At 38.5% G+C, this 15506-nt stretch overlaps 1 protein-coding gene across 2 annotated transcripts in view; it reads left to right on the top strand.

Moving 5' to 3' along the window:
• Positions 1-263: 263 nt before the first annotated feature.
• The window catches only part of lrrc52 (leucine rich repeat containing 52), a 71064-nt gene continuing 55821 nt past the window's right edge, over positions 264-15506 (top strand). For both annotated transcript variants that reach the window (XM_079889280.1, XM_079889281.1), the window contains exon 1: positions 264-1404. In XM_079889280.1, coding sequence (XP_079745406.1) covers positions 756-1404 — 649 coding nt within the window. In that variant the 5' untranslated portion in view covers positions 264-755. The remainder of the gene's footprint in view (positions 1405-15506) is intronic.

Below are 15506 nucleotides of genomic sequence, written 5' to 3'. Positions count from 1 at the left end.
TATACAGAACCACCAATGTCAACACTTAGCCTATGTGTAAATGGACTCTTGACTCAAAATCTTGAAACAAGCCCCGTCTCCCCTAGGCTACTACTATTCAAGGACTGCCAGAGGCTACTATATAATATACTGTTTTAAATAAATATTAATTGATTTATTTTCGAAAAGAGTCCAACCACCTGTGTGCTCTCTGATCGCATGGACTCTTTGTTGAAAGGGTTTTTAGAGGTAAGCCTAGTCTATACGCGGGTGTGTTTCCCTTGTGTAAATGAGCGGGACACAGACATTGTGTCAGACTCTCCCTCTCTTCCTCTCTCTCATACTGACTCATTCACTCACTCACAGCTGCAGAGAGAAGCAGCGCAACACACGCCGTACAGAAGCAGCACTCAGATGGTGCGCGTCTCGCAACTTAACAGCGTTTCAACACGGAATCAAACTTATGGACTTGTGAGAAAAGTCTGTTCAAGACTGTCATGTGTTTAACCTTGATATGCGTAAAATGGAAAACCAACTGTTTCCAGGATCCTAACACAACATCGCAACGAATTAGCTCGTGGTGATATCCACTGGAAGGACTAAAGACGCGCCACGCACGGTCACCTTCGCTGTTGAGGAGACTTGCGAGAGGATCCCAAGAACAGCGTCTGCTCCGTAACACCAAAACGTTCCAGCAGTTACGACCGAACCGGATCCCGCAGATCAATGAAGAATGCGCGAGCGCACGCACAGTCGATGAAGCCGGCGGCGGGATCATGCGTGTTCTGCCCGAGCCGAGCGCGCAGTCACTGCGGCTGGTATTTCTCTTCGTCTTCGTCATGGATGTAGCGCCGTCCCCGGCTCTGACCGCCGGCTGCCCGGACCGCTGCGTGTGCGACGACCAGCTGGTGGTCCAGTGTGCCGGGCAACAGTTAAGCGACTTCCCCGTCGACCTCCCGCTGGCCACCCGGCAGCTGATCATCTCCAATAACCGGATCGGCGACCTGCCGGCGCTGCAGCTCAACTACCTGTCGGACCTGGTGTACCTGGACTGCAGCAACAACTCGTTGACGGAGATCTCCGAGTCCACCTTTGGAAACCTGCGCAAGCTCGCCTACCTGGATCTGTCTTTCAACAGCCTGGCGCAAATCGAGGACCGGACGTTTGGCCCGCTGGCCAGCCTGGTGATGTTGAGGATGACTGACAACCCGGGGCTGTCGGAGATCCACCCGGACGCGTTCGCGGAGAACGCAGCGCTGCAGGTGCTGGACGTGAGCCGCAACAACCTGACGGCGCTCAACATCAGCTCGTTGATCGCGCTGCCCGCGCTGCGCTCTCTGGGACTCAGCGGGAACCCCTGGAGATGCGACTGCGACACGGAGGACCTGTGCCTCTGGGTCCAAATAGAGGGCTTCAAGTTCCAAGGTGAGATGCGCTTCTTTAACCGCACTGGAAACTTTCTAAGTTCAATATGCGTTTTTAAAAAACAAAAACAGGCAGCTGTGGTTGCCAGAACTAAAACTGACAATGTTACAAGGATTTTGGTAACTAGGCTATATTTCACTAAGTGCTATAATGTTATATAATACCAATCTACCTGCGCTATTAAAATATTTGTTACTGTGAAATGTACTAATAATATAACGTACGTGGTTTAATAGTTAAAATTGTGTCCAATTACAACAATGACAGCTCAGATGTGATAGGAATTCTGTGAATTCTTCCACAAATTACAAGGTGATACCTTTTACTTAGTAAAAAACCTCACAATTTTAATTTTAAGCCTAAATTGCAATATGTAGCAAAACATAAACCTTTTGTCTTTAAAAAAATAATATTTAATAGTATTTTGTACTGTAATATGGTAAGGTAAATTACAGCCTTTATACTGTAGCATTTTATTCAACTTTAAACATATTTCATTTCCTTTATTTATAAAGAACACAAATACACTATGGCGACTAATTTCAAGTTGCAAGCCATTCCATAATCTGCCAACAACATTTTAAATGCATTGGCAATTGCACTGTGAAATAAGTTGCTGCCTTAAATTTTTAAGTACAGTGAACTTGAATGTTTAAGTCATTTCTACTTAAATTACATTAAACTGACTTTAGCATAAAAAAGTTGAAAATTGCTTTTCTTATTTTGATGAGTTAAAGCAATGTAAAAACATATGTTGTCATAATTTATTGATCATATAATTTTTCACAGTGTGTTTTTACAGTGCATCGTAGATGAAATTGCAAATTAGTGATTCATCGTTTAATGATTAAGTGACTTAATACAAAGTTACGTACAGTACACAATAAGACAAGCACACTGGAGCAGGATATGATCCTCTCTTTCAGCTACAAGCTGAAGTCTTTAACCGCTGCTGCATTAACGAATATTACTGCCTTCCCTCCAGACATCATAATTGAACGTAATGGAGGTGCTAATTATTAATTAGTCATTTAGTTGATGTTTTCATACAAAGTGTCCTTGTACACATACTATACAGTCTCCCTGGGGTAATTTGGAGTTAAGTGTCTCGATCAAGGGCACAGTGCGTCACCACTAACAGGCAAGGAAGGAGGTTACCGTATTTTCAAGATTGTTTGTGGACCAAATGTAATAATTTAAGATTCAACCATTTCAAATTATTCAAGCACTAATCTACAGCCCAGACTTCTGCGGTTTGACCAACAACCAGCCTAAATTTCCAACCACTGGAATACATTAGCAAGGCCTTTTCCTTTTCCTTCAAAATACACTGCTGAGTGTAAAGGTTCCTATTTTATATCATTATATAAAAAAATATACAATGTTCTTTAAGGTGATTTCAATTCATTCCAGTGTAGGTGGCGGTGCCCAACAAATGACCTTACAGTGAAGGAGAGAGAGGAAGGGAATGAAAGGCCAGCTAATTATCTCCACCATTAGACCTCAAGAGTGAGAGACTTTATCAGTCTTATCACTCCAGTTTGCGTTATCGACTTATTCAGGCTGTTAATTTGATCTGAAGACTCCATCTCTGTGGAACAGAGGGCAGGACACAGACCCTGTGAACACTGCGGCTTACAACGTTACCGCAAAAGACGTGAAAGATGTGGACTGTATGTTTAGTGGGGGGAAAACAAGATGTCATTGTGTAACAGCATGTCTTAGCTGGTCGTTTGCTCATTTTAGAGGGGTTTTGGGTACCAGCTAAACCACCACCTTGACCGGGCAATGAGAGCAGCTAGACTAAATTAAACCAGTTAAAGCCAGTTTAGTCTTAGGGCAAATGTTCTTAAATGTTAATCTCTTCACAAATGTGACATTTCGAGCGTAATGCTCATAGTTATTTTAGTCAAGCAGCTGTAATTGTACTTCAGATGTGTGTGCTTCACACGATCCGTGTCACTGAATGTAGATATAATTTATCCTGAAATCTTGTTTTCAGTGTTTTTTTCTGTTTTGCCAGCAAAGTTTAAAACCTTGCTTTAGTGCAAAGTGATTGACAAGTGAGCAGGCGGAGCTTCGCTAGGACAGAGTAGCATTTACTCTATAAACAGGTTTTGGACTACCTCTGAATGTGGTTTGCGTCCCATTAACAACTTTATGCAATGATTCTTTGTTCAAACTGCAAACAACTCTGATCTGGTTTTCACATCTGGTCTTGAGGACTCACTCTCCAAAGTGTCATTTTGAAAGGGATGAATCTGTCAATATCTGGTAGATTGCCATAATGATTTCAGCATCAGCAAAATGCCAAGAAACGTTAGAATTCAAAATGTTTCACTGTTAACTCATTCACTATTCACTACACAGTTGTACAATGTTGTATTGTGTTCCAAATAACAATAAAAACGACCTCCGATTTGAACATTCATACTCATTCCAAACAAATCTGATTATAATAAACAGTGGTTCTCAGACAATATTCAAAGGCCCTCACCTCTTAAGCTGAAATACTTCTTCTATTGCAATAAAAAGTCATATAAATGTTAACAATACATCTTTATATATATATATATATATATATATATATATATATATATGTGTGTGTGTGTGTGTGTGTGTGTGTGTGTGTGTGTATAATATATATTATATATATATAGATATCTTTTTTTTTTTTTTTTTTTTTTTATACTAAAAATATAGTATTATAGTATATTCTATTCTTTATTGGAGGGCCCGGGTCCTCTGGTTGAGAACCATTGGATTAATGCCACATATAGTATAGATTAAGTTTGTAAAAATTGGATTTCATATGTGTGTTTTCCGACACAAATGGATTTGATTTGCACGTGCTAAAAAAAAATCAGATTTTGAGGGCTGTCTGAACAAAGCCTTCTTTCTTTTTTTTTGGTTCTTGGTGCTTTATCAGCTGTTATACCATAATGAAGCTGTTAAAGATAGAACATAGAAAGTATAGAAAGAATAACAATGCACACAATCTTCCCAATCCATCTTTCTAGAAATAAGCCAATGCCGTCTCAGAACTTAATTGAGAAAATGGAGCTTTTCCAGACGTTGAGATTGAACATAAGCCCTGGCCTCTCTGTTATCGGGGAGCAAAACCCCAAGAATGCCAAATCCTCATTTCGCTCGGTCTATTCAAAGATGTGCTCATTGTCTCTCTCCTGATTAGACTCTCTGACGTTTTGGTGTTGCTGCGTCTGTCCACTGAGAGCAGATGGCTAATTATGTCTTTTTTTAAAGTGGATATGAGAATTCTTGTCCCATTATATAATTCTGTCCGAGTGCTCTGGCTGCACCAGCTTACAAGAGCGCTGATGCCTCTCTCTTAATCACCAAATATCACCAGCTTCAGACGAGAATGCCTGTGCGTGAGCATATTAAAGGGATAGTCCACCCACCAAAAATTAACATTTATTTACCCTCATGTCGTTCCAAACTTGTATGACTTTCACTTGTGGAACACGAACAGAGCCATTCTGAAGAATGGGAGCTTTTAAGCCTAAACATGACACAAAATCATCATAAAAGTATCATAAAAGTCATCCATATGACTTCTTTGCTATATATTTCAAGGTTGCGTCCCAAAACAAAACAGTTAATGTGATTTCACCAAGTAGAACATGTTTCGGGTTCAACATCCTTGTTGATCCTGGAACAACATTCCAATCAACCAATCAGATTTGAGGGATTGCTTTTTAGTTAATGTCAAGTTTAGGCTTACAACCAGGGTTAGGTGCTTCTACACCATTTTTATTAATATATCATAGATAAATTATGGGTAGGACTAGGTTTATGTTTTGGACAGGAATGTTGTTCCAGGATCAACAATAGATGTTGATCCAGGAACATGTCTTACTTGGCAAAATCACGGCGACTGTCCGAAAACTTGCTGCTGATTTTTTGCCTTCCTGCTTTATTGGGGCAGCGACTTTGCCGGCAGCATTTACGCACAAAGGTGATAACTAAGCGGATATTTAATTAACCAATAGCAATTTAGCGCTAGAAATTACAACAGAAGTGGAAAATGTTGGTTAAAAAACATACATTTACACACAAAAAGATGGCATCTTTATTTTTTTGCTCAACTGTCACAGAAAGGATTGTGGGATTTCAAAGGTAGCGAAGGACACATTTTTGCCACCTTCAAAAATCGATCAAATGAAGGTCTCTCAGGAGACAGGAAGTGAAGCTAACACTGGATTCAGACGTACCTTGATGCCGTCCTCTGAAGGCAGCATTTTAAGCTTTCAGACGCAGCCCAAGTCTTCAGAAGATATTGAACTTGACTTGAGAGAAGTGATGTCTGATTTGTGAATAAATCGTTCTTTTGAGTCAGATCTAGACTCACTGACTCAGTGATCCGCACAGTTAAAGGAGTAATTCACCGCTGGCAAGATGGGCTTTTTAGTAAAACGTGTCTGTCTGTGCAGTATAAATGCTTTTTTTTTTTTAAATCAGTGCTACATGATTAGAGAAAACAGAGAAAAGGAAAGTGGCGTTCCCCTTTGCCAAAAACTTTAACACCCATCATGCACTTTTGATTTTTGCACCGCCCCTCTGTCGGTTTGTGGGCAGTTACACAAAAATGCGGAAGTTCGATCTGTAGTTTTAACATAAACGTCAACAAAATGGCAAATAATTAGGGAGATCTAGGTGTGAATAACATCTTATCCTTTTGATGCATTTCTAAAGCTGTTCTATGATTCTAGAATCTAGGAATAAAGTACAGAAGTTGTGTGGGCCATTTTTATGATAGAAGCTTTAGTCAACAATCATTGTAGTCGTTTGAAACAACACAAAGGTAGGTTTTTCCAAACCTGTATGACTTTCTTTCTTGTGTGGAACACAAACTGAGAAATTCTGAAGAACAATGCACAATTTGAACTATTCTTCTATGCACTCTCCTATGTCTACTTGTAACTAAAAATGGAGAAAAGAATGCTGTGTATGTAATAATACTCTTGTGTGTGTGTGTGTCGGTGTGTAGGGAGTCTATTAAGTGTGTGTTTGGTGCAGATTGAGTGACCACTCTGTGTGATTCACACCACTTTAGCATCTGTGAGTCATTTCGTGTTTCTGCCTCCCTCTTTCTCTCTCACTCTGAAATATTCTCAAACAGGCCAGCAAAATGCTTCTATTTAAATCAATGTCTGAGTCCGGTGCGGTGTTCTAATTACAGTTCTCAGCGCAGGGTTCCTTAAGAAGAGAAAAGGGCCAAAACCAATATTGAAGAATTGATGTCAACCTGTCCTGGGCTATAAATGCATGGATGAAATCCTGATCCGTCACCATCCTCCTTCAGCTTAGGACATTATTGATCTTCAAAGATCTTCTCTGCAGTTCATATGCATAAAGACATTTATGTGAAGTAAAGCTGTTTCTTTGGTTTCATACAGAATTCATCACTCACGGCTTGTGCTGTCCTAAAAACCCCTTGAAATGATTTTATGAATGTCATTTCCTTCCTGTGTTGACATATTGAAACTAAAGGACATTTTGATGGGCTTGTCCTTTTTATTAAATTGCCAATAGCCTTTAGTTTACATCACAGCCTTGCAAAACTATGATTTGCTACTTGCAATTAGTTGATGTTTGGCTAGTTAGCACAACCCAGTTAGCCAAAATAACTAAGAGCCAAAAGTATCTTTCTCTATTAATTGTCAATCAAAATTAGGCAGATTAAATGAAATATAAGCAAAAAACCATATATTTTGCTAATATTTCAGTACAATAGATATTTTATGAATTCTGCTCTTGTGGACTTCTCTTCTGCTTTTCATTTCATTATTAAGCCCATTTCTGCCCAGAGTAAAAATATGAAAGAAAAGTTTTTATGACTTTATATTTCAAAGTTGCGCTAATGTTTGACTTTGTTTCTCACAATTGCATCTTTGTTTTCTTGTAATATGCGACTTTTCTAGCAATTGCGACTGCTTCTCATAATTGTAATCATCTGGGTGTGATTTATATTTCCCAAAGTGGCTTTATTTCTGCAAAAATGTGCTTTTTATGTTTCTCGATGTGAAATTATAAAATCTCCCATTTCGATTTATCTCACAATGTCACATTATATTGCCCAATTGTGACTTTGTTTCTGATAATTGTCTTTATAACTCATATTAAAACTGTATAATTATATCTCTGCAATTATATTTTGCGCAATTTTTACTATATCTTACAACTGCGATTTACAACTTTGTTTTTCAAAATTGTGATTTATTTTAAACTTTCAAAATGATTTTTTTTTTATGTTTTTTACTACGAGGTGGGAAATGGCCTTCATATGTCATAGTGCAGGATGGTGTCTGACTCCATATTGAAGTGTTTGGGACTGTGCGGGACATAATTTTTCTAGGTCTATAAAGTCTGCAAATTCCATCTGGGTTTGGTCGTAAAATTATTTCTACAGTGACAACAAACACAGGCCTATAGCAGCAGTGTTATGATGTTTTATGTTTTTTGGCTTGATTACTTTCATTTTGTTTTTGTAGGTGTGTGTGTGCTCACATCTCCGTTCTCTATTTGTCCTGGCCCTCAGAGAGTCACCAGTTTCATTAACTCACACATTGAAGACTTCCTCGCTCAGGGATACCTCTGCTCTCATTGTTTAGTTTGTGTGAAGTGTGTCTCAACATGGCATCTTGTGCTGAGAAATTCAGTTTCACCCACTTGCTGAGTTCAAATGAAGTTTTACTTGATGAACATCACATAGGCCTTATTGCACAGGCACGTCATTGATTTTAGTTTGGAAAAGTTAGATGCTGCTCTCTGAAGGCATGTTTTTGCTCTGTAATGTGCTGAAGTGTTGACACATGAATGTTTGTGTGTGGATGATCAGATGTGAGAGGTAATTGTGAGTCCTCTGGCATAGTAAATGCAGCGTATGGGAGTGTGGGTGTTGCATACTGAGTGGATGCAGAGGCATGTGGCGACGCCAGATGCTTCTGCTAATAGGGTCTGATTTAAAGGCGAGCCTGGGGCTCACGGCAAGTTCGCTAAGTGCCGCCTCATTCGGTGGGCACAAAGCGCATTAAAAAAAGAATGTGACAATTGTGCGTAGTGCATTTAAAGACACCATTTACGCTATAGAATGTGACAAATACAGTTTATAAAACTGCAACTGTTTGTCAGAGGGTGTATATCAGAAACAATTTGTTTGCAGTATCTAGTTAAGTCAATAAACTCTAGAGGGCGCAGGCTGATCGGTCCTTTACATGCGATCTGCAAGCAATCACATCATTACCACATGGCACAAGCTGATTGGCCTCTGCTGATCCTGCAGCCAATGAGATTACTTGCTCAACATTTAATCAGTCTGGTTCAGTGTTCGCTGTATGCTAGTCCTTCAGCACATTATCAGAGTTCCTCTGAAACTCTCCACCTCCCCCTGCTCCACCTGCTACAGGATTTCTGTATCATGAAAAGCAGCAGCATTACATGCTCACAACAGTGTGTCTGAGTATCTATTAGCAGTAGCAAGTCCATACTTACTCTGCAGCAGCACTATAGCAGATCTAGTCCGCCAAGACTAGATTAACATTGACATACTGTATGTAGGGTACGCACATACAATAAGCACATTTATCCCAGCACACAGCATTGTTTTGGATGTTCGGTAAGTTCTGTTGCTAAATATTTGCAATAAAAGTCAACCAATCAGGGGTACGTTTCCCGTACAACAACGTAAATTGTTGCTTAACTACCATAGTACGATGCATTGTTGAAGAAATCAACTAGCTAGTCACGACTGTTTCCCGAAACTGTATTGTCGCAAAAATTGGTTGTTAAACCACATTGGTTAATGATGTCACGCAGGTGGTGGAGTAATACCTCATTTTAATGAATCTGTTTGAGATCGAAATAATGCAAGATGTTAAATTACGGACATGGCATCTGAGAACTATTTCTAATTTTTCTCAGTTATTTTGCTCTATTTCCAGATTCAATCATAGGCTCGTTCTTATGTATTGGAGCATGTTCGCACATGCGCACTCTTCAAAAACGGTGCTTTAAATCTCTTGACAAACTAAAAGACGTAAATTACATTTGTATGTATTCTAAATAAAAGATACAGATTGTACTGAATGTCAGCTATCTTATTTTGATCAAGATAAAAATATATTAAGTCCACATTTCATACAAACAAGAAACTGTGCTTCTAACCACATGGTCGAGAGCTGCCGCTCCAACCACACAGCTTTGCGATGCTGTTTGCGAATGTTAGTTAGAACTGTGGTTTCAGAAAACACAGACTCGTTGAACTACTGATAACGACCGAACTTGCGACCATAGTTGGCTAACAATGCTTTCGGGAAACACACCCCTAGGTTGTGAACATATCCCTATGCCTTTAGGTTCGGTGTTAAAATGCCAATGTGAACTCGGACCAGGACTAAATGTTTTTTTGTGTGTGTGTGTGTCAACCAAGCAAACCAAACTACAAGTGTGAACACACCCTTAGTGGTTTCACTGGAATGGAGAGTAATCAGATGAGGAGATATTGAAATAGAGCATGTATCTGTGTATCTGTTTAGTTTCTTTGTCATTGATTTCACTTCCAGTATTGTTTTTTACTATGGTCTCTGATTAGTGCACTGTTTCGTCAATGATCTTTCCCAGTTTATTTAAGCCCTCTGTTTTCTCAGTTCATGGCTCTGTGTCATTGATGTTAATGTGTGTAGTGTTTCACATTCTCGTTGTTTATTAACCCCTTACCTGACAGGGATCACTGGTGATCCCAGATTATTTTAGTTCAAAATATGTTTGAGCTTATATATCTCAATATTAATAACAGTCTGGTTAATTTTGAGTCTTGAACTATAAACTCTCAAGGGTTGGCTTTCTAAATGTATGTGTGTTATGTTTCTATTCAGAATTACTTATGAGCAGTAACCTTTTTATTTTGGGCATTTCATGTATGCAGCACTTGCCAAAATTGGGGGTGATGAGCAAGGGGTTAAGTCTCTTTATCTTTCATTCTGTGTCACGCATCTCGTCTTTAGATTACACGCTATACCCATGACATGAAAACAGTTGTGCTGCTTAATATTTTTGTGGAAATCTTGATACAATACTATTCCAGAGTTTGGGGTAAGTAAAAAAAAAAAAAAGGAATAATACTTTTATTCAGCAAGGACACATTAAATTGATCAAAAGTGAAAATAAGACTTTTGCATTGTTACAAAAGATTTTTAAAATATATATTTTTTTATCTTTCTATTCATGAAAGAGCCTTGTATGACAGTTCCCACAAAAGTATTTAGTAGCAGAAACTGTTTTCAGCATTGATAATAAGAACCAATAATAACTGATATGAGCTGAGCAGCAAATCAGCATGATTTCTGAAGGATCATGTGACACTGAAGACTGGAGTAATGATGCTGAAAATTCAGCTTTGACATCACTGGAATAAATTACATTTTAAAATATATTAAAATATTTGATATTTTAAATTGAATACATTTTTCACAATAGTACTGTTTTTACTGTATTTTTGAGTCCCTTAAAAATCATGCTAAAAGAGCTCAAAGACTAAAAATAGCCCGGTTGCTACAGTAAATGCATGTTTATCTCACATTTGCTGTTGTTAATACTATTGGTTTGGTTTTGGGTTTAGTGTAGGTGGTAAATTACTTTCAAAGTTTAAGGTTCATCTGTTTTGTGTAAAAAAAAAAGAAAAAAGAAAAGAACAGAATGTGCTTTTAGCACCACTCACTGGACATTTCATATCGAAAGTGTCACGAAACATTCATAAACAAGCAACGTAATATTATTTTGTTGCCACATTTTTCCAATGAGCCTGTGTTGCACGTCTGTGTTGCAGTGTCTCTTCCTGTCTGAGTGGGTGGTTCTCGGTCAAAATAAGCTACAATGTGGAACAGATATGTTGATAGTCAAAAGCGTGGCTACGCAAGACTACTGACAACCACACAATCATCCTCTGGAGGCTCGTAGTGCTTCACATTCCATATTTGTTCTGTAAATTCACACTTAGTGTGTCCTCATTTTCCAATTGTTGAATTGTGGCGGCTCATTGTATATCTGTCACTGCCTCAGGCTATTAGGAGCAGAACTTATAACCAAGGGTCTCATCAGGATAAGAAAGATTACTGCTGGCTCATCATCTACTGTATCTCATAATAAACTAGTCTAGGTTGATTTGACTCTGTATAATTGTGATGCAGTGTGTCAGAACGCATGATGATATTTCTCAGCGGCTCTATTGTTTCTGGATCAGCTGTTGGAGAGGTGACGGTTCTCCACACTGTCAGCACTTTCACAGTGTTGACTAATAGAGAGAGAGAGAGAGAGAGAGAAACCGTGAGGAAGAGAGATGACCGAGCAGTGTTCTTCCTGTTTGACACACACCCAGAGAACTTTATTTCAATCTGACATTATCCAAATCACCTAATGTTCGAGACATATTAGCTCTGGTTCAAACCCTCAGCTACCAGTGCACCATTTTTAGGCAGAAAAGTTGGAAATACTATTCCAAAAAGAAGGCGGTAAATTATGGTCCCTTGTAAAAAAATACCTTGTTTTGTCCAAATTCAAAAGCAGCACCGCATGTAAACTTCGTGGGTAATGGCGATCCCAGAATGCAGTGTGATTAGAGGAAAATATTGAGCAATGTCAAGATTCATCAGGCTTAAATTGTGAAAGAATGGTTGGGAGGGAGCATGAAGAATCATTTCAACTCATGAATTGTTACCTCTGAGTCCAGACCTTAAATTCATTGAAAGGCACATCACAGCATTTATTTATCAAGAGGTGCATCAATGTTTGGTCAAGATCTTGTATTACAAATGCAAGAGTATAGCACTCTGTAAAGTCTCCTCCAGCACATCTCAAAGACTTTCAATAAATTTAAGGTCTGGACTCAGAGGTGCCAATTCATGTGTGAAATGTTTCTTCATGCTCCCTTCCAACCATTCTTTAACTATATATATATAATTTAAATGGCAAGCGTCTTCTCAACTTTTTGGAAGATAACTCATCAATAATGTCTTCAGAATTTTTTTTTCTTCTAGTATTGTGAGTCACACTTACTTCCAATTCCTTTTGAACACTTCTCAAACAAAATAAACTTTAAATGACTTGAAACATGAGTTTATCTGTGAGTGAATCACTGAGGATTTGATGACTAATTATCTGAAGAGAAGGTGAACAGATAAAAAAACATTTACAAATGACATAAAAGGTGATTGTAACTGTATTATTGTATTATTGACTTAGATACTTGCCTGGAATGTATTATATAGTCATAGGATCTGTATTATACTAATCTCAAAGGGAAAAACTGTATACCGCATATCGATTAACTTAGAAGGACAATAGATCCGTCCCATGACCTCCATCCGTATACTGGGAAAGTGACTGAATGCCCTCAACCTCACGTGTCTTCTGATATCTGAAGTATGCGTGTGTACAGTTGTGTTGTTGCGAGTGTTTTTGAGGGGGCAGATCTGGATTAGATTCATATCTGCAGCAGTGAGAGCGATGCCTTCCAGCAAGAGCTGTTTGAAGGGAAAGAGAGCAGCAGTTTGTGCCACTGAGTGCTTGTGTTGTTCTCTGCAGTATGGTATTGCTTTCACCCGGTCCCAATCCCTTGATTGTTGCCCTGTTATTTGCTCCGTCTCCTCCTGATGAAGTGCACTGGTTGGCTGAAGGGAATCTGAACTGGTCAGGCTCATAGGCACAGAGCCAAAGAAGTGGGCGGGTTCAGGATGAGAGTTAAATATTCATGAAGAAAGGGATCACAGCACAAGGAGAAAAACCAGTTAGATGGGATAGAGAAGAAAAAAAAAGATTAGGAAATAGATATGCAGAAGTGGAACATATGGTTGTTAGGAGTTTACAAAGCTTGGATATTTGCAGCCTTCTGTTATTTCCTCTTACAGTCTATCATGTTGTGACAAATTTCAAAAATAGATTTTTTTTTTTTTCTTAGGCACTTCAGGATTTGATTTCAATTCAACGACGTTGTTTTTAGATGTGATGAAAGTGTGTGAGGTGTTTGGTAATGACCGTGGCAGCTCATGCTCTGCGGTCTCGGAGGAAGGTCACCTGACAGACGCTCAATGTAATCTACCTGATGGTTCACTCTGATGTCATTGGAAGGAGCATATTATACATATTCTCAAGGGCTTTCTGAGGTCCTTTATTTAGCAATACCTGTTGTTGACATTCACGAGAGCTGACCAGAAAGTCTGAATTTACCTCAGTTGCCTTACAAGATAATAAAATCATTCAGTTCTCCTCAAATGAAAAAGAACCATGGCATACATTTGCATCTCTAATTCAGTTTGCTTGTGATGCTACTATTAGTTATCATCCCAGCAGATCTTCATTTGTGTGTGTGACGGAGGGATTCCTGCCACCGTTTTGACTTCTTTACACATTTTATAAGCTCTTCACGAGTTCTCAGCTGGTCAAAATACCAACATATGTATAGGCTACACACATACAAGCGCATTTATCCCAGCACACAGCATTGTTTTGGATGTTCGGTAAGTTCCGTCACGAAATATGCGTCATAAAAGCTGACCAATCAGTTTGTGAACATATCCCTATGACTTAAGTCTGGTATCTTTAGGTTCGGTGTTAAAATGCCAATGTGAACGTTAAGCGGACCAGGACTACATTATTTTATTTTGGGGGGGGGGGGGGGGGGGGGTTTCGGACTAAACAAACCAAGCGAACCGAAGTACAAGTGTGAACACACCCTTAGTTTGTTTATCGTCATTTTCTGTGTTTGCTTTGTTTTCTTCTGTTGCTATGGTTACTCATTGTTGCATTGATTCACACCTGTTCCTCATTTGTTCTCTGTGTATTTAATGTTACACAGTTACTCATTGTCTGGTGTTGTTTGTGTTCATGCACGCTGTTGGGTTGCCTTTTCTCTTTATTTGAACCTTTTGTTTTTGTTAAAAAAAAGTTCACGTTGCATTTTAGATACATCTCACTGTCTCTCCCTTTATCATCTCGTCACCTCTTGTAATTTTGTCTTTATTTCTCATAATTGCGACTTTATTTCTCATAAATCTGACTTTTCACACTACTTTTCAAAAGTTTGGGGTCAGTAATTTTTTATTTGAAAGACATTTATAATTTTATTCAGCAAGGATGCACTATATTTATCAAAAGTAAAAACAAGGAAATGTATAATGTCACAAAAGGTTTCTAATTAAATAAATAAATGCTGCTGTTTTGCACTTTCTGTTCATCAAAGTATTCTGAAAAAAATGTATCACGTTTTCCACAAAAAATATTTAGCAGCACACGTTTTCAAAAGTGATAAGAAATGATTCTTGAGCATCAAATCAGCATGTTAGAATGATTTCTGAAGGAGCATGTGTCTCTGAAGACTGGTGTAATGATGCTGAAAATACAGCTTTGACATCACAGTGTCAAATAAAATACATTTTAAAATATACTCAAATAGAAAATGTCACGTAACATAGATAATAGAAACTCTCATGATGAGGAATACTTCAGGTAGACAGGCTTGAATATCAAATATCAAACAGGATGAACGAAGGGGACAACCACATATACATGATATACATGGAGCTAACAAAAGAGCTTGATGAAATAATTAATGAACACAGGTGGAGACGAATTAACTAATCAACAACAGGGAAACTAGGTCACAGAGGGCAGAACTGAAAACACAGTCAAAACACAGGAAAGACCAGACATGTTATAGAAAACAGTTAATTCTAATAATATTTTACAATATTACTGTTTTAACTGTATTTTTTATTAAAAAGATAAGATTCTTAGGTGAAGATAAGAGATTAACCCCAAACTTTTGAACAGCAGTGTACCTCGCAATATGACTGCGATCTCATAATTGTGACTTTTATTTTCACATAAATTGACTATATGTCTCACAGTGGGATTTTATTCATTTTAAACTTTATAATTTTGAATGTTTACCCCCAAGGCGTTTCCATGCAAAACAACACAGCTCAGCACAAAAACAGCCCAGTACAGATGTACGCCCAGGCATTTTCATGTACACTGAACTACAAGGTCATTGCAGGATAAAGGAAATAGATACACAGCAACACACG

This window comes from Squalius cephalus (assembly GCF_949319135.1).
Source record: "Squalius cephalus genome assembly, chromosome: 12".
Classification (NCBI taxonomy): Eukaryota; Metazoa; Chordata; class Actinopteri; order Cypriniformes; family Leuciscidae; genus Squalius; species Squalius cephalus.
The sequence above is the reverse complement of the archived record's forward strand: the minus strand, read 5'-3'. Positions and strand labels throughout refer to the sequence as shown.